Source organism: Oncorhynchus nerka, linkage group LG9a, assembly GCF_034236695.1.
Source record: "Oncorhynchus nerka isolate Pitt River linkage group LG9a, Oner_Uvic_2.0, whole genome shotgun sequence".
Taxonomy (NCBI): domain Eukaryota; kingdom Metazoa; phylum Chordata; class Actinopteri; order Salmoniformes; family Salmonidae; genus Oncorhynchus; species Oncorhynchus nerka.
Genome location: NC_088404.1, coordinates 49,727,578 through 49,747,740, shown reverse-complemented (window position 1 = coordinate 49,747,740; position 20,163 = coordinate 49,727,578). Strand labels below are relative to the sequence as shown.

Below are 20,163 nucleotides of genomic sequence, written 5' to 3'. Positions count from 1 at the left end.
GGCCCTACACCCAAACAAGGGCACTGCGTTCATCCACCTCTGGCCTGCTCGCCTCCCTACCACTGAGGAAGTACAGTTCCCGCTCAGCCCAGTCAAAACTGTTCGCTGCTCTGGCCCCCCAATGGTGGAACAAACTCCCTCACGACGCCAGGACAGCGGAGTCAATCACCACCTTCCGGAGACACCTGAAACCCCACCTCTTTAAGGAATACCTAGGATAGGATAAAGTAATCCTTCTCACCCCCCCCTTAAAAGATTTAGATGCACTATTGTAAAGTGGCTGTTCCACTGGATGTCATAAGGTGAACGCACCAATTTGTAAGTCGCTCTGGATAAGAGCGTCTGCTAAATGACTTAAATGTAAATGTAAATGTAGGCAACAACTACCGGGATTGATAAAAAGTTATGCGAATAATACACAGCACCCCTTCTACGAGCATGTGGAGGGAGGGTTCTTGAAATATAACATCCAATCAAAATCTTTCAGGAGGACCATTCAAACCATTTTATTTGCAAAACAAGTCTCCAGACCTCCAAGGGAGGCGTGACAATGAAAAAAATAAAAAACAATGACGTGATTTTGGAGCTATGGCAATGTGAGACTGAATAATAACTGTAACACCTCCATAAATCAAAAGATATTTCCTCTGCTACGTCTCTGAATCCGACATACCACCTTTGCGCCTCTGCTTCCCCTACCGCAGTCATGTGAATGTCACAACCTGATCTGTTCACCTGTCTTTGTGCTTGTCTTCCACCCCCTCTCCAGGTGTCACCCATTTACCCCATTATCCCGTGTATTTATACCTGTGTTCTCCGTTTGTCTGTTGCCAGTTCGTCTTGTCAAGCATACCAGCATTTTTCCCGTACTCCTGTTTTGCTCTCTAGTCCCTGTTTTCTCGGTTTTGACCATTCTCCCTGAGCCTGCCTGCCGTTTGGTACCTTGTGATACTGCCCTGGATTACAAACCTCTGCCTGCCCTGTCTGCATCTGGGTCTTATCCTGAGGTCTGATAGTGAAGAGAGAATCAGACAGCAGATGCCGTATTAAACCTATATATTCAGCACGTATTGAATAGTTTGTCCGGCAGAGCTTGTATACATATTTCTCAGACTCAAAGCATGCCCTGGGTAGTCATCTCTCTCCCTCTATTTCCCTGTCTCTTTCCCTCTTCATGGCCTGTTTATTGCCCAGAGGTTCTCAATCGGATTACTGTTTGTCTGCCTGTAAAAACAGCACAGCTCTCAGGGCATTGGTTTTGAAGGCTGAGAGAGCAGAAAGTAAAAACATTTTTGTTCAAATCTCATCTCTCTGGGTTCCCCTCTATTCAATAGTTTCTCCTGCACCTCCCTTTATTTGCCTCTCCCCTTTAATTTCTTCTTAGGTGTCTCTTCCTTTCTCCCTCACTCTCACCATTTGTCTTTTGTTTGTCTCTCTCACTTGCTCTCTGTGTCCATCTCTCTCTCTCTCTCACACGACAAGTGTTTGTTCTACTGTAAAGTAGACGTGACCATCACGCAGCAGGAGTCCACTATCTCTCAGACCGCCAGGAGAAGGGCACGCTGTCCACCTCCCGTTTTAATACTTGATGAGGAAAATCAGAATGAAAGTCGCAGTGTTTGCCGCCGTATCCCAGATTGTCGCATATCATCCTTTCTGTGTCTTACTGGGAAATCTGCACCTTCACATTTCAGTTTTCAACAATTGAAATGGTAGTATCTTGCTTTGTCCCTAAGGCCTGTGTGTTAATTGTTCGGTCTGTCTGGCAGGTTGTTTATCTGTGTACGTGTGCCAGTCTATTGGGTTTCCTTGTCTCTGGACTTCCTCCTGCAGCCTATGAAATATATTTTTGTTGGAATTTTGGCCACTCACTCTAAAAGACAGAGGTTAGGGCAGGGAGGAGGAGGCCTGATATTTAAATATTGGTATTATTCCACCAAGCCATGGCATCAAATAGAGCTGAAACTTAGAAGTTAGAAAAAATGTGTCCCTCCAAAATTATACAATAATGCAAAATACAGATTGTTTAAAAAACACATTGTGGACCACTCATTGAGTATTGAGACACTAAAAACAATCATGGTCAAAAATGGTACAGGCATCCTCTATAATACATTACATAACCTATACACATGTATGCATCTTTTCTTTTAAGCACAGTGGATGAAAGGACAATTAGGCACTTAAAAAGAAACTGAGGATAATATGTCAGGCTTTGGCGCAGCCATTTACATTATTGTTACCTGATTAAAATTTCACATAGTTTATTATTTTCATCAAGACCGTCATTTATTTTTATTTGGGCTGGACAGTTGACAAAAAATAAGATCTGTAATATCGTTTTAAAGCAAGGCATGAGCTTTAGTTTCGATGGAACTGTCGTTATAAAAAGTACATACACCTTTATCTAAGGGAGTGTTTGTGTATCAACGCACTACACATCTAAATTTAGCAAAAGGGTTTAGATAAATATTGCTTGGTTAAAACAATATGTCATAGGATTGTGTCCCAAAAGTGAATGTAAAAAGGCACTAGGTGCGCAGTTTGTTACTTTCAGGTTTGTTTATTAGTTGGTACCACGTTAGTTCATTGCTCTCTAAAAGTGTTGATTTTCTTGCAAAATCTCTGCCCAATTTTTTTTTTTTAATATAGCCACTGGTGATACCATCTCGTTTTCAAGACCATGTCACCTTGAATAGCAGAATTTGACATGTTTTTTACCCACACCAAGGTCAAATCTGATTCTGCAGGCATGGTTACAAACATAATTAACACACGTATAATTTATGTGCCCCCATACTCCTGCAGCCTGTGTAATAATAACTAGCACCAACGTTTCAAACAGTTTAGTGAAGCATTTAAATGGTAGGCCACCCATGGCTTTACACTTTGCAATGATTGCACCAGGGGCACAATTTGCATGGTTAGCTAGATTCACCCATTTTTTATGTTATATTGTTTTTGTGCATGTCTGAGCGAGAGATGGACAGGGTTCATTTCATGTTTTCATGTGTATCTGAGCTATTGTCGTTCAAGCAGGCAGAAATTTGGCCAGTATAACGTAGCACTGCGATAAAGCCGCTCTCACTATACTGGAATTGATTAGGAATATGACTTTTAGATCGTGAAAACATCTATCATACATGTCAGATTTCAATACTGACTTGTTTCATAACGAGGGAGGTTGTCTTCTCACGAATGAGCCATTGATCATATTCTTGTAATATACCAACCTCGAGAATTGTGTAATTTAACAGAAGGTCCACCACATTTCTCCTATTTGTCTGCCTCTTCAGTCCAGGGTGCATTGCATGGTGCCGTTGCATGGCCATTACGAATGTCAGACTCCACTCTGCGAGGCACATCGATCTGCCGGTTGAACATGGTGAGATTTAAGACTCCTAAATTAATAGTGGCGTTTGTTTTTACACCTAACTTGCTACTTCACATGCTGATATTGACTTTGGTATTATTGTGTGTAGCTTCATTTGCTTGCTAGCCAGCCAGCCAGCTCATAGAGAGAGCACTGGATTGTGGGGTTTGTAGTCAACCTGAGCTGCAACTGGTTTCCACAACGATTTTCACAGGTTGCTACCAACCTTACTATAATGACCTTGTTAAAAAAAAAACATTGTTCTCACATATTAGTGTTATTTAATTACACATTGTAATCCAAAAATGTATTGATAATTAACCCCAGATACTTGTACTCACTGACAACATCTGTGGCAGGACCACAGAAGAAAATAAAAGGTGTCCTAGGCACCAAGTTCCTATAGTGTACGACCTAGTTTTGTCTACATTGATATTCAGTTTCCATTGTTCACACCAGTTAAAACATTTTTTTAACATTTAACTTTCATTTAATGTCATCTGCATATAAAATAACAGACAATCGTTCATTGTTTATACAGACACCTTTTCCAAGAGCTTTGAAGGCCAATGAGATCATTAATATACAGTGCCTTCAGAAAGTATTCATACCCCTTGACTTATTCCACATTTTGTTGATACAGCCTGAATTCAAAATTAATTTGTTTTTTTTTCTCACCCATCTACACACAATCCCTCATAATGACCAATTGAAAACATGTTTTTAGAAATGTTTGCACATTTATTGAAAATGAAATATGCTGGGCTTTGGCTGGGCCATTTCAAGGACTTGTTCTGAAGCCATTCCAGCAATGCTTTGGCTGTACGCTTGGGGTCATTGTCCTGTTGGAATGTAAATCTTTGCTCCAGTCTAAGGTCGTTTGTGCTCTGAAGCAGATTCTCATCAAGGGTATTCCTGTATTTGGCTCCATTCATTGTTCTCTCTATCCTTAACAGTCTCCCAGTCCCTGCCACTGAAAAGCAACCCCATAGCATGATGCTGCCACCACCATGCTTTACGGTAGGGATGGTGTTAGATGGATGATGAGCTGTGCCTGGTTTTCTCCAGACAGCATTTTGCATTCAGGCCAAAGAGCTACATTTCGGTCTCGTCAGACCACAGAATCTTTTACCTTAAGTTTTCAGATTCTTTAATATGCCTTTTGGCAAACTACAGGCGTGTTGTCATGTGCCATTTTCTGAGGAGTGGCTTCCGTCTGGCCACTCTCCCGTAAAGCCCAGATTGGTGAAGTGCTGTAGAGACTGTGGTCCTTCTGGCAGGTACTCACATCTCAGTCCAAGTAACTCTGTAATTCTGTCTGAGTGGTCATTGGGTTCTTGGTCACCTCCCTGACAAAGGTCCTTCTTACCCGGTTGCTCAGTTTGGTCGGACAATCAACTCTAGGCAGACTCGGATAGTTCCATATGCTTTCAATTTCCCAGTGATGGAGACCACTGTGCTCTTGGAAACTTTTAACACTCTATGAATTGTTTTATACCCTTCCACAAATACACTGCTCAAAAAAATAAAGGGAACACTTAAACAACACAATGTAACTCCAAGTCAATCACACTTCTGTGAAATCAAACTGTCCACGTAGGAAGCAACACTGATTGACAATACATTTCACATGCTGTTGTGCTAATGGAATATATAGGCATTTAGCAAGACACCCCCAATAAAGGAGTGGTTCTGCAGGTGGTTACCACAGACCACTTCTCAGTTCCTATGCTTCCTGGCTGATGTTTTGGTCACTTTTGAATGCTGGTGGTGCTTTCACTCTAGTGGTAGCATGAGACGGAGTCTACAACCCACACAAGTGGCTCAGGTAGTGCAGCTCATCCAGGGTGGCACATCAATGCTAGCTGTGGCAAGAAGGTTTGCTGTGTCTGTCAGCGTAGTGTCCATAGCATGGAGGCGCTACCAGGAGACAGGCCCGTACATCAGGAGACGTGGAGGAGGCCGTAGGAGGACAACAACCCAGCAGCAGGACCGCTACCTCCGCCTTTGTGCAAGGAGGAGCAGGAGGAGCACTGCCAGAGCCCTGCAAAATGACCTCCAGCAGGCCACAAATGTGCATGTGTCTGCTCAAACAGTCAGAAACAGACTCCATGAGGGTGGTATGAGGGCCCGACGTCCACAGGTGGGGGTTCTGCTTACAGCTCAACACCGTGCAGGACGTTTGGCATTTGCCAGAGAACACCAAGATTGGCAAATTCGCCACTGGCGCCCTGTGCTCTTTACAGATGAAAGCAGGTTCACACTGAGCACATGTGACAGACGTGACAGAGTCTGGAGACGCCCTTGAAGAATGTTCTGCTGACTGCAACATCCTCCAGCATGACCGGTTTGGCGGTGGGTCAGTCATGGTGTGAGGTGGCATTGCTTTGGGGGGCCGCACAGCCCTCCATGTGCTCGCCAGAGGTAGCCTGACTGCCATTAGGTACCGAGATGAGATTCTCAGACCCCTTGTGAGACCATATGCTGGTGCGGTTGGCCCTGGGATCCTCCTAATGCAAGACAATGCTAGACCTCATGTTGCTGGAATGTGTCAGCAGTTCCTGCAAGAGGAAGGCATTGATGCTATGGACTGGCCCGACCATTCCCCAGACCTGAATCCAATTGAGCACATCTGGGACATCATGTCTCGCTCCATCCACCAACGCCACATCGCCACAGCATCGCCAGGAGTTGGCGGATGCTTTAGTCCAGTCCGCCACCTCATCAGGAGCATGCCCAGGCGTTGTAGGGAAGTCATACAGGCACGTGGAGGCCACACACACTACTGTGCCTCATTTTGACTTGTTTTAAGGACATTACATCAAAGTTGGATCAGCCTGTAGTTTGGTTTTCCACTTAAATTTTGAGTGTGACTCCAAATCCAGACCTCCATGGGTTGATAAATTTGATTTCCATTGATAATTTTTGTGTGATTTTGTTGTCAGCACATTCAACTATGTAAAGAAAAAAGTATTTAATAAGAATACTTCATTCATTCAGATCTAGCATGTGTTATTTTAGTGTTCCCTTTATTTTTTTGAGCAGTGTATATGCCTCATCACAATTCTATCTCAGAGATCAAATGACATTTCCTTGGACTTCATGGGATAGTTTCTGCTCTGACATGCACTGTCAACTGTGGAACCTTATATAGACAGGTGTTTCTTTCAAGTTTTCCAGATATGTAACTTTCAAAATACAGAAATCAACCCCCTATGATGCATTTTGCATTAGATGGGAATGATTTCTGTATTTTGAAAGTTACATATCTTGAGAACTTGATTGCTGACAAGCAAAACATTTGGGACTATGTCAACAATGGACTAATGAAACAAATACCAAAATATTGTTTTGGGGTGGAGTTTTCCTTGAATGTGGTCAAAAGCTTTAGAGAAATCAATGAAAAAACAGAAATGTGACTTTCCCCACCCCTTGAATCTATGATTATGGTTAAGGCAGCTCTGTTTCTTTCTGAACCCATTTTGCTCATCTGCTATGATATTGTGGTTTTCAGCCCAGTGTTTAAGTGCGGGTAAACAGAACACAACAAAATAGTTTATACATAGCAGAGGTCAGGGCTATACCACGATAGTTTATTGGGATCCTTTTGTCTTCTGAATTGGGTATGTTGATAATGCCGTATTTCCACATCTCTGGGATGACATTTAAAAAAAATAAAAACGTTTTTAAATTCAGTTATTAACCTCTTAAGTCGACCCTCTACTTTTTTGAACATTCTGTTAAAAATCGCGCAACATTTCAGCGCCCTGCTACTCATGCCAGGAATATAGTATATGCATTTGCTTAGTCTGTGTGGATAGAAAACACTCAGACGTTTAAAAAACTGGTTAAATCACTGCTGTGGCTTTACCAGAACGGCATTTACATCGAAAAGCACAGGAAAAACTGATCACTGAAAATGGGAAAATATATCCATGCGCTACTTGAACCCATTGATAAAGGTGAACCACAATTAACCTCTTCAGTCGACCCTCTACTTTTTTGAACATTTTGTTAAAAATCGCGCAACATTTCAGCGCCCTGCTACTCATGCCAGGAATATAGTACGTTCATATGGTTAGAATGTGTGGATAGGAAACCCTCGGACGTTTTTTAAAACGGGTTAAATCACGACTGTGGCTATTACATAACGTGCGTTACATCGGAAAGCGCAGGAAAACCTGATCACAGAAAATGGAAATAAATATCCTTGCGCCACTTCCAGCAATTGTTAACAGTGAGCCGAATTAGATAAGACCGAGCATTCAACTCCCACAGCATCCCCGTGTTGTCGAGAGTCTTGTGAATTTAATCATCTTTGATTCTTGGTTGAACCGAAAGAGGGGCACCGCTTACCTCCGGTCTCCGCCCAGATCATTCCGGAAGAGCTCTCTCCTGAAATTTTTTCCAAGACGACAGCTAATGATATTTACATCGCCTACGGATGATTTTTATCGCTTATTAACGTTTACTAATACCTAAAGTAGCATTACAAACGTATTTCGAAGTGTTTTGTGAAAGTTTATCGTCTACTTTTGAATTTTAAAAATTACGTTACGTTGTGAAATCGCTGTTTTTTTCGTTTATCACACAGTCTACATATAACGATATCTTGGCTTTATATGGCCCGATTTAATCGAAATAAAGACCCAATAGTGTTTATGGGACATCTAGGAGTGCCAACAAAGAAGATGGTGAAAGGTAATGACTGTTTTCTATTTTATTGTGCGGTTTGTGTAACGCCGAAATGCTAATTATTTTGTTTACGTCCCCTGCTGTGCTTTTCTGTTGTAGTGTATTGGTGCATGCTATCAGATAATAGCTTCTCATGCTGTCGCCGAAAAGCATTTTAAAAATCGGACTTGTTGCCTGGATTCACAACGAGTGTAGCTTTAATTTGATACCCTGCATGTGTATTTTAATGAACTTTTGAGTTTTAACTAATACTATTAGCATTTAGCGTAGCGCATTTGCATTTCCAGAGCTCTAGTTGGGACGCAAGCGTCCCAAGTAGAGGCAACAGGTTAATTGACTGAGGTTGCAGTACCTACAGCTTCCACACGGTGTCTAGAGTCTTGTCATTTCCCTTCGAGTTTTTTCTTGGTCAGACACATGCAGGGCACCGTACATTTTGGTTCTTACACATTCTTAACTGTTTGCGATATGGTCACAATATCAGACACACTAATTGGCTGGTTTAAAGGAGAGTCAATATGCCTTGAGACACTAACACTGGCTTTGTTGTACTGTGATGGGCTGTTTGGAACAGGCTTGCAATGTAATTTATCTATCTAGTACAGTGTGCTTATCAGTGCGAGAGGCTTCATCGGGCTCTAGGACTTCCCATGAGATTAACTGGCGGCGTTCACTAGCCCGGCCAAGTTGGTTTAAATGCCAGAAAGCCTTTGGGTTCCCCCTTCCTTCTCTTATTAGACCTGCCAGACTTAATCACAATGTCCCTGTGAGGGATCTGGTCCCACATCTCCTGCTTTAACCTCATAGTCCGCCCCATCCCGCATGCGGTATCGTTACTACAGCCTCAAGCTCATTACCATAACGCAACGTTAGCGATTTCTAAAAATCGCAAATGAAATGAAATAAATATGCCTGCTCTCAAGCTTATCCTTTTCTTAACAATCCTGTCGTCTCAGATTTTCAAAATATGCTTTAGAACCAGAGAAAATCAATAATTTGTGTAAGAGTGGTGATAGCTAGCTTAGCATTTAGCGTTAGCATTTAGCACGCAACATATTCACAAAAACCAGCCAAGGAATCAAATAAAATAATTTACCTTTGAAGAACTTCAGATGTTTCAATGAGGAGACTCTCAGTTACATAGCAGATGTCCAGTTTTTCCTGAAAGATTCTTGTGTAGGACACATCGTTCCCTTTTGTTACTATGCATTTGGCTACCGAAACTAACCAAAAATTCAGTCACCTACACGTCAAACTTTTTTCCGAATTAACTCCATAATATCGACTGAAACATGGAAAACGTTGTTTGAATCAATCCTGAAGGTGGTTTCTCATATATCTCTCCATTGAAACCACCGTCCTTGAAGCCTGCTTTGTTGTCTGATTCGAATGGAAAAACACTGGGAGCTGACTTTTGCGCACCAAATGCCACGCAGACACCAAGCGGGACACTTGGCAATTGTAGTCTCTTATGGTCAATCTTCCAATGATATGCCTACAAATACGTCACAATGCTGCAGAGACCTTGGGGAAACAAGATAAAGTGTCCGTTGATTCCTGTCGCATTCACAGCCATATAAGGCGATCATGGAAAACGTAGCCTCAAAAATCCTGTTCATTTCCTGGTCGGTCATACATCTTGGTTTTGCCCGAAGCATTTGTTCTAAGGGACTCACAGTGAAAATCTTTGCAGTTCTGGAAACGTAAGAGTCTCTTCTTTCCAAAACTATCAATTCCAAGCATATTCGAGCATCTTTTCGTGACAAAATATTGCGCTTAAAACGGGCACGTCTTTTTATCCAAAAATGAAATACTGCCCCTAGAGTACTAACAGGTTAAAGCCAACTTATGGTAAATCCAGCGTCTGTATTGGCCGTATAGCATTTACTGCGATTTAGCCTCTGCAGAAGTCAGGGCATTCATACGTATTGCGCTTCGCAAGCAGAGCAGAGCTGTTGTGAAGAAAGTTGTCAAGGAAGTGAGTTTGTGTTTATACAGGGCCTACTGCCTCTACCTACCGTCAAACAATCATGTCAGTGTGGAGCTACTGTATAGTAGGTTGGGTAGATCTGTAGGAAAGCATCGCATTTAATCCCTTTTTTAATTTAATTTTAACCTCTACGTGATCAGTGTCACTAAACCGGGACAGTTGTTGCGCAATATGAGAATGTGACTAGAAAACTTTTCCAGGACATAGACATGTCTTATATGGGCAGAAAGCTTAAATTCTTGTTAATCTAACTGCAGTATCAAATTTACAGTAGCTATTACAGGAAAAAACATGCTATTGTTTGAGGATAGTGCACAACAACTAAACACTTATCACGGCAACTGGTTTGATACATTCACCTCTGAAGGTAAATAATGTTCTTCCATTCAGTAATATTGCTCTGATTTGTCATCCTGAGGGTCCCAGAGATAAAATGTAGTGTAGTTTTGTTTGATAAAATAAATGTTTACATTCAAATGTAGGAACTGGGGTCTACAGTTTGACCCCATTGCTGTCTCTGGCTCCACACCCAGCCCAGCTGGCCATCTAGATGTGTGTGGTGTATAAGCTAAAGGTTAGTGTATAAGCTAATGATCCATCATGTATGACATTCCTGGGAATGTGTAAACTGATTTTATTTTATTACCATAGCATTTTTGTATGTTCTCTGTACTTATGTACTTGAAAATGTATAAGTTGACCAATTCGGCATATTTGGGCAAACTCCTGGCAGACTTGATGCAAAATATTGTGTAATGAGGTCATTCTTCACTGGATCAGTCTGACACTTTGCACAGACACTGCAGCCATCTTGTGGGCAAAGTCTAAATCACACCTAGGATCCTATCTTAATGTCTCTTGCATTTCAAAGATGATGGAACAAAAAAGAAGTTGAAAATGCATGTTTTCTTGGTTTGTATTTTCTTTTACCAGATCTAATGTGTTATTTTCTTCTACATTAATTTCACATTTCCACAAACTTCAGTGATTCCTTTAAATTGATATCAAGAATATGCATATCCTTGAAAAAAGGGTCCGATCCTTAAGAGGCAGCAAAATGTGAAAAAAAGTTTAAAGGGGTGGACTTTCTATAGGCACTGTATCGTGTGCAGTAGTTGCTCCTTTACTTTCCAAAGAGGTATTTTTGAATTGTCTAAAGTTGTTATTTTGAAGGAAGAAACACTGATTTCTCAAAGGATGCACATCTCCTCTGATTCAATAAACAACTGTTCAGATTCTCCCTCATTCTCCTCTCCCCGCATGCATAACTCTACTCACATTGAAATTCTATTCATTTCTGTAGAGCAAGAAAAATCGTCTCCTCAGACAAATTCAGCTGTTTGCAGTTCAAATCCAAGAGTTCCAAACCTGACAGCTATCTCTCCCTGTGTCAGTTATATTTTCCAGCCAGGCTTTCAGATCTGTTTCCATCTTCCTTAGTAGATTCATTTCTGCAGATAATAACTTTAATTATACAACCAAAGGCTGTGACGGGAGCTTATTTTATTAATCTCTTAACTGAGGAGTAAACTCGGAGCAGTGTTGGTTATAAATAATTCAATGAGATTTTAAACCCTCAATTAAGTCAAACAGCAGGGAGAGAGGAAATCCCTTGGTGGCAGATTCATTAGTAATAATGGGTAATAATGGGTGACCGCATATAATGAAGGCATTAGCCATAAAGCTCTCGGAGGCCCTCAGTGGCGACCACAATTACCAACACAAAGACATTTAATTTAGCAACGAGGGGGTCGTGACGTGGACTCAAACATATGTATAGGAGCTTGTAAGGTATGGCGGATGAGTCGTGAGGGCTAGAGCATAGAATACCTTTCATGTTTCAAGGGAGCATGCCAAGTAGTATAGTGCTGAAATGAACACGACTTCGATTCCAAAGTGGTCATGTTGTAGTATTTGCAGTGTGCTCAATTTGATCTTCTTATCGCTGTAGCAGGAAAGTAGCTTTAGAAAATGATGCATTACATAGAAGCGAAGTCATTTGGTTTTCGGTTTGAGTTGGCCAAGGACAGTACAGTATAACCAGTTCATGTGATCGCATTTCAGTCAATTTCAGTGTGTAAATAACATCCCAACTCCCTCTCCTCGAATTCCTCCAACTCTGGATCGAACTCTTTTAGAGATGCTTATGGATGCTTCCCGTCCAGATGGGGTGCTATGTGGTTTGACAGTGGAGCTGGGGTTAGTGGTTAGTCTCATCAACCAGGGATCCACGGGATAGGGTCAGGAGTGGGTTTGGCAAGGCCCTGCTGAGTGACACTCTGTTCAGGGGCCATGACAAGGCTGACTTTTTTGGATGCCCCCTGCCCCAAAACACACACACACACACACACACATTACATTTGTATCCCAGGTGAACAAGGCAATTATCCCGAACACCCATCAAGATAACAAGTGTCTTTATCGGTTAGCTGAACCACGGAGTATTTTTGTAGGGCTTCTATTTATGTTTATATCAATGTGCACATTGTGTTCAATTAAGACCTAACCAGGTGAGGGGGGTTCCTACTAATCAATCAAATACAAGGGAAAACCCTTAAGCCTTGTTTACACTGCAGGCCGTAATGCTTAAATCCGTTTTGGAATATTGACTGTCCCAAACAGGAAGTTACAGGTGACCAAATCGGATTTCTGTGTGTTCAGACAGCAGTCATTTGCTGATATTTAAAATTGAACTAGGCAAGTCAGTTAAGAACAAATTCTTATTTACAATGACGGCCTACCAGGGAAGAATGGGTTATAACTGCCTTGTTCAGAGGCAGAACGACAGATCTTTACCTTGTCAGCTCGGGGATTCTATCCAGCAACCTTTCGGTTACTGGCCCAACGCTCTCACCACTAGGCTACCTACCAACATGGCTACACTAGTTGTCATAGTAATGAAGGATGTGTGCGCAGTGGTGTAGGGAGATTAGTGGTGGTGCTCATGCTTCCTATCACTCAGAAGTTATGTAGCAAGCTAAGGTGACAACAATGCCGGCCACAGATGTTTGCCAGTTGCTTTGAATGTTCAAAATCATAGTGTTAGAACACTTTTTAAAGCCTCAAAGGATAAGCTTATCCAACTTTCATAATGAGTTATTTTGACCAGCCACAGCAGTCAACTAGCTAGCTAGACACAGCAGTCAACTAGCTAGCTAGGTAGGTAGCTGTTTAGCTTTCTAGCACATTCACTAATTTGTTTAATAAGCTAGTTAGCTACCACATGTTGTTGTCAAACTGTCAACAGAGTAGCTAGCAAGCAACAAAATATGCCAAATAACAGTCTTAACTACTTGAGTGCAAGTAAATCCGCAAGTAATATTTACCGATCAGACACAAGCCGTCTGGCCAGGAATCAGATTTGTGTTTGACTTCAAACCACCTACGAAGGTAGTTTCCACTGTGGCTTGAAATATCCGACTCCATTAGGTTTTTGGGTATTTAGACTTCGAACAGGGGATGAGTCACTTCAAACTGGCAATATGAACAAGGCTTAAGATACCCAGCCTTCCAGAAATTGAGTTTGACACCCCTGCAATTGAGGCATGACATAAGTTGACATAAGTTCCCCCTACATGCTTTCTTTGACTCACTGAACAATTTGCTAAATTCACCTCACTGCACCAGTGTTGCCTAGCGCTGCATCGCACCTGGCTAACAAAATAAGATTGAACTCAGGCCAATCAGTTTTTGATAGCAGAGCAGGAGGCTGTTAGCCTACCTCCTCCATCTTTGTCTAGCAAACTCTAGTTTTTCCTGCTTTGCAATTTGCCATTACTATTTATGTGGTGGGCTGTTATTTCTTTCTCCTTACTGCAGTTCAAAGGAACATGTCTTGGCTGTTCTTGCCCCGTTAGCAGTACATGCCAGTGGCAGCTACATCTGTCACCACATCTTTATCTAGTTAACTCTGGCCAATTTCCATTTATCTTCATAAAGCCTGGATCTCTCTTTCTAACTGCAGTTCAGAGAAACTTGGCCTAGAGAGTTGGCAGCAAGTCAGCAGCCGTGTTACCCCCCGATGTGCTGAAATCTCAGTCTGGCTCAGGAAATGGCTTTGCTCTCGACACAAACACATTTGTTTTGTTGGTTTGTGGTTTCCTCCCTCCCAGAGACTCTCTGACGAAAAATGCTTTTGTTCCGCACCATTACTCCCCACGAGGAGCCACGATTCTTCTCCATCTGCTGTTCATGCACTAGTAGCTCTCTGTACCCCAAGACGCCTTTGCATCGTCCCTCCAAAACGGGATCAAACAGAATCAGTGACGCGCGTTGTCAATACGGGGCTCCACTGTTTGTCTGTCTGTCTCCTAGTCAGCCAGTTAGTCAGTCGATGTCTTTCTCCAGCCTCTCTAAACTACTGTCTACCATAAATATTTAGATCCCTACTCCCTTTGAGCACTTCAGCTCCAGTAAGCATTCTTCTTGACAGAAGTAGCTAATGCCTGTTTTGCTGGAATCCAATGCCCCCTGTCCTTTAGATGGTCCAATAATATCATGTCGCTTTCAACATTCTCAGATCGTGCCTTCTTTTATCTGTCCATCCGAAAGCCTTCACGTCACGTGAACATCCATGCCATGTGCAGGCGTTCTTTCATAGTGGTCCTTGCTAGCCTATGAAAGTTTGGGATGTGCATATCACTCATACACCGTGTGAAGAGTCTGGGGATTCTTTGAGGCAGAGAGGCCAGTACAACCCCCTCACAGATCTTGACCCTGTACCCAGGTGTAAACCGAACCCAATTATCTTCTCTCTCCCTGAGGAGTATTAGGCAAGCTAGCTAACCCGTTATACTGAGGGGCCAAATAAAAGATTAGCCTCCCCTAATAGGAAATGATAAATCCAGATGAGACTCTTGAGTGAGGCTAAAAACCTGGACTTCATGTACCATCATCCTCCTCTCCCAGACATCATGACTACCAGCAGAAAGAATCTAAGTGAGTTTGCAGTTAAGCCCTGAGGAAGAAACATCCATTCTGTGTAATTATAGAGGTTAATAGCGGCTGCCTGCCCTGAGCTGGGCATAACTCCTGCATGTTTAATACAACTGGATCCCATGTAAGGAGATTACCACGAGCTGAATCAACCTATATCGTTTTATTGTTTAATTTCTTCATTTACGTGGGTTCCATATTGTGTTTTTCGGTATGTTATATCAACTTTATCATTTTCATGGTTGTATCTACTGTACATATGATGAGATGCAAAAAATAACTGTTTCCCAGAGATGCAACGGCGAGATTAGACTCTGGGGTCATGAGTCATTGGTAAGTTTATCAGGAGCTATAACAAAGTGCAATGATGGTAACCAACTGCATTAATTAGCTACATTAACTTAGCAGCACTACATTAGTTGTATTTTCTTCCGGGTCCTTATGATCCCTGGTTTCCACTTGCACAGGGCTTCCTGAAGAGCGAGCGGTTGTCCAGGATGGTGCAGAGCGGCGGCTGCTCGGCCTGCGACTTCCGTGACGTCTTCAAAAAGAACATTGAGCGGCGGGTGCGCAGCTTGCCCAAAATCGACGGCCTGAGCAAAGAGACAGTGCTGAGCTCCTGGATCGCCAAGTATGACACCATCTACAGGGGGGATGAGGACCTGCGGCGCCAGCCCCAGAGGATGCACCTCAGTGCCGTGTCCGAGATGATCCTCAGCAAGGAGCAACTGTACGAGATGTTCCAGCAGATTCTGGGCATCAAGAAGTTTGAGCACCAGCTGCTGTACAACGCCTGTCAGGTGAGCGATGGACCACATGCACGAACACCCACACCCCCCCCCCTAAATTTGTATTATCTATTTCTAGATTGTTGGAGGTGTTGCCTAGGTAACCACACAATGATTCATGCAAGGATACAATGTAATGCGCCCAATGCCCAAGTAATATACTATTGAGGATGTTGTAGTCAAATGTCCTTTCCTACCTCTTTACCTTTTACCAGGGGGTCTTCCATGGCCACCAATTAGTAGTAAGAGATGGCTGTAACTAGTTGGCATATGTTGGTGTGATCAGTGGTTACAGTAATTTGTAAACTGTAAACGGGTTGGGCTTATTCATCTAAGGGTATATTTAAATACATGCCATTGCTGTCCAAAGTTTTGAATGTTACTATATATTTTTTATTTTTTTATTATCATCCATAATGTGCTGTGAAGAACCTGCTAAATAATACATGTTACTACCAGTGTCACTCTGCAGTGAAATGTGCATTAAAATGTGTTATACAGTTCCTCCTGTAAATTAGATTTAGGCATTTAAATGTCAGTCCTAATGGCTTTAAAGGCTGACAGTGTTCCCATGTGTAATACTTTGAATGATTTCAAATAATGAGACCTGCAGACACTAGACCTTGGGATGAAAACAGATGTGTGCGCAAAATCTGAGAGAAAAAAGCTTTTTGTGCTCATGGAACATTTCTGGGATCTTTTATTTAAGCTCATGAAACATGGGACCGACACATGTTGTGTTTATATTTTTTGTTTAGTGTATTTAGCAATCTTATTGTTTAGGGGAAGAAGTTGTTCAGGAGCCTTTTGGTCCCAGACGTAGCACTCCGGTACCGTTTGCTGTGCCGTAGTAGAGAGAACAGTCTATGACTTGGGTGGTTGGAGTCTTTGACTATTTTTAGGTCCTCCTTCTGACACTGCCTGGTATAGAGGTCCTGGATGGCAGGGAGTTCGGCCCCAGTGATGTACTTGGCCATACGCACTACCCTCTGTAGCGCATTGCGGATGGATGCTGAGCAGTTACCATACCAAATCTTTTCAGCCTCCTGAGAGGGAAGAGGCGTTGTTGTGCCCTCTTCACAACTGTGTTGGTGTGTTTGGACCATGATAGTTCCTTAGTGATGTGGACACCTAGGAACTTGAAGCTCTCGGCCCGCTCCACTACAGCCCCGTCAATGTGATGGGGGGGCGTGTTCGGCCCTTTGTTTCCTGTTGTCCATGATAAGCTCCTTTGTCCTCCCACGTTGAGGGAGAGGTTGTTGTCCTGGCACCACCATTGTGTCATCGGCAAACTTGATGATGGTGTTGGAGTCGTGTATGCGGCCACGCAGTCATGTGTGAACAGAGAGTACAGGAGGGGACTAAGCACCCCCCCCCCCTGAGTGACCCCTGTGTTGAGGGTCAGCGTGTGTGATTTAGTGTCTGATTTAGTGTCCTGCTCCTTTAACCTTTTCACACTTACCAACACAGGGGTGTGATCATTCTACAGTGGTCCCTGTAGCGTACGATCAAACCGATGTGATTTAGAATGCTTATTTAGAACGGCCAGTTTCGAATGACGCAACAATCAGCATTTGAGTTGGCCATAAACGCAGTCCTTACAAAGTTATGTCCAGAATGTGAGCAGTATCTTTGGATGCAATGTTCAGACATTAACAGAAGTATCCACAGCATAACACAATCATCCAAATCGAAAAAATGTAGGCTACATTTGTCTTAGCGCTAACTGAGGAAAGATTGACATAACATAATTGGTCATTTTTATACCTCTCGGCTGACAAACTACAATATGAATTAGCTAATAGCAATTACTATTATAATTAATCACATCATGGGTGAGCTCACCATTGATCGAAATAATTGAGTAAAACACTATCTAGAAATCAAAAGTAATCCGACGTTGGGTAGTTTCTGCGCTCCGCCATGCTTTTTTTTCTCTCACAGAAACTAAAGATAATAAGAGAAGACGAGATGAGTTTGGTCTGTTTATAGTATGCATGTTGAAGGGGGTGTGTCGTCTACCATCATTCACATCCCACCATTCACTTCCGGAAGTTCTCAAAAAATGAGTGAACCCTTACTCACCTCATTTTGTTATAAATTCTTAAGGCTGAGATCCCGTTACCGGGAGCGATTTAACAACATCCAGTGAAAGTACAGGGCGCCATATTCAAAAGAACAGAAATCTCATAATTAAAATTCCTCAAACATACATGTATTTTATATCGTTTTCAAGGTAGTCTTGTTGTTAATCCGATTTCAAATAGGATATATGGGGAAAGCACCACAAACGATTGTGTTAGGTCACCAACAACTCACTAAAATACACAGCCAATTTTACCAGCCAAAGAATGAGAAAAAGCACAAATAGAGATAAAATTAATCACTAACATTTGATAATCTTCATTAGATGACACTCATAGGACTTCATGTTACACAATACATGCATGTTTTCTTTGATAAAGTTCATATTTATATCAGAAAATCTGAGTTTACATTGGCGCGTTACATTCACTAGTTCCAAAAACATCCAGTGATTTTGCATAGCCACATCATTCCACAGAAATACTCATCATAAATGTAGATGATAATAATAAGTTATACACATGGAATTATAGATATACCTCTCCTTAATGCAACCGCTGTGTGAGATTTTTTTTTTTACTTTACGGAAAAAGAAACCCATGCAATAATCTGAGACTGCGCTCAGAAGTAAAAACACCACAGCCGCAAAGATGGCGTCAACATAAACAAGAAATTATATGATAAATATTCCCTTACCTTTGATGATCTACATCAGAAAGCACTCCTCCAGGAATCCTAGGTCCACAATAAATGTTTGTTTTGTTCGAAAATGTCCGTTATTTATGTCCAAATACCTTCTTTTGTTAGCGCGTTTGGTATACACATCCAAACGCTAATTCTGGTCAGCGTTATTATACGACAAAAACTTCAAAAAGTGATATTACCGGTTGAAGAAACATTTCAAACTAAGTATAGAATCAATCATTAGGATGTTTTTAACATATAGCTTCAATAAAGTTCCAACCAGAGTTGGACTCCCAGGTCCCTTTGAAAATGCTGGTGGTGATGGAGGCAGACCGACAGTGGATGAAGTACAGGAGTTCTGTGGTAGCTGGAAGGCCACCAGCCATTTCACCCCTCCTGGCCCTGCTGTTTGCTTTGATGAGTCCCAGTCTGGAGTGCAACGCCCCTTGCCATTTCCATCTGAGGCAGAGTGCTTCAAGCTGTTTCTGACAGAGGAGTTGGTGGGAGACATAGTAGAGGAGACCAATCGCTTTGCCTTGAAGCTACAGGAGAAGAGAGAGCCAGGAGTGAGGGGGAAACTTGCTAAATGGGTGACAACTACAATTAGTGAAATGTACATTTACATTTACATTTAAGTCATTTAGCAGACACTCTTATCCAGAGCGACTTACAAATTGGTGCTTTCACCTTATGACATCCAGTGGTACAGCCACTTTACAATAGTGCATCTAGGTCTTTTAAGGGGGGGTGAGAAGGATTACTTTATCCTATCCTAGGTATTCCTTAAAGAGGTGGGGTTTCAGGTGTCTCCGGGAAGGTGGTGATTGACTCCGCTGTCCTGGCGTCGTGAGGGAGTTTGTTCCACCATTGGGGGGCCAGAGCAGCGAACAGTTTTGACTGGGCTGAGCGGGAACTGTACTTCCTCAGTGGTAGGGAGGCGAGCAGGCCAGAGGTGGATGAACGCAGTGCCCTTGTTTGGGTGTAGGGCCTGATCAGAGCCTGGAGGTACTGAGGTGCCGTTCCCCTCACAGCTCCGTAGGCAAGCACCATGGTCTTGTAGCGGATGCGAGCTTCAACTGGAAGCCAGTGGAGAGAGCGGAGGAGCGGGGTGACGTGAGAGAACTTGGGAAGGTTGAACACCAGACGGGCTGCGGCGTTCTGGATGAGTTGTAGGGGTTTAATGGCACAGGCAGGGAGCCCAGCCAACAGCGAGTTGCAGTAATCCAGACGGGAGATGACAAGTGCCTGGATTAGGACCTGCGCCGCTTCCTGTGTGAGGCAGGGTCGTACTCTGCGGATGTTGTAGAGCATGAACCTACAGGAACGGGCCACCGCCTTGATGTTATTTGAGAACGACAGGGTGTTGTCCAGGATCACGCCAAGGTTCTTAGCGCTCTGGGACGAGGACACAATGGAGTTGTCAACCGTGATGGCGAGATCATGGAACGGGCAGTCCTTCCCCGGGAGGAAGAGCAGCTCCGTCTTGCCGAGGTTCAGCTTGAGGTGATGATCCGTCATCCACACTGATATGTCACACTGATATGAGAATAGGAGAGGGCCTAGAACAGAGCCCTGGGGGACACCAGTGGTGAGAGCACGTGGTGAGGAGACGG

The 20,163-nt window shown here is 42.8% G+C and overlaps 1 protein-coding gene across 1 annotated transcript in view; it reads left to right on the top strand.

The window, feature by feature from the left end:
• Window positions 1-15,464: 15,464 nt before the first annotated feature.
• The window catches only part of LOC115134470 (calcium-dependent secretion activator 2-like), a 178,825-nt gene continuing 174,126 nt past the window's right edge, over window positions 15,465-20,163 (top strand). The window contains exon 1 of the mRNA XM_065022669.1: window positions 15,465-15,793. Within this exon, the coding sequence (XP_064878741.1) occupies window positions 15,491-15,793 (303 nt within the window). The 5' untranslated portion in view covers window positions 15,465-15,490. The remainder of the gene's footprint in view (window positions 15,794-20,163) is intronic.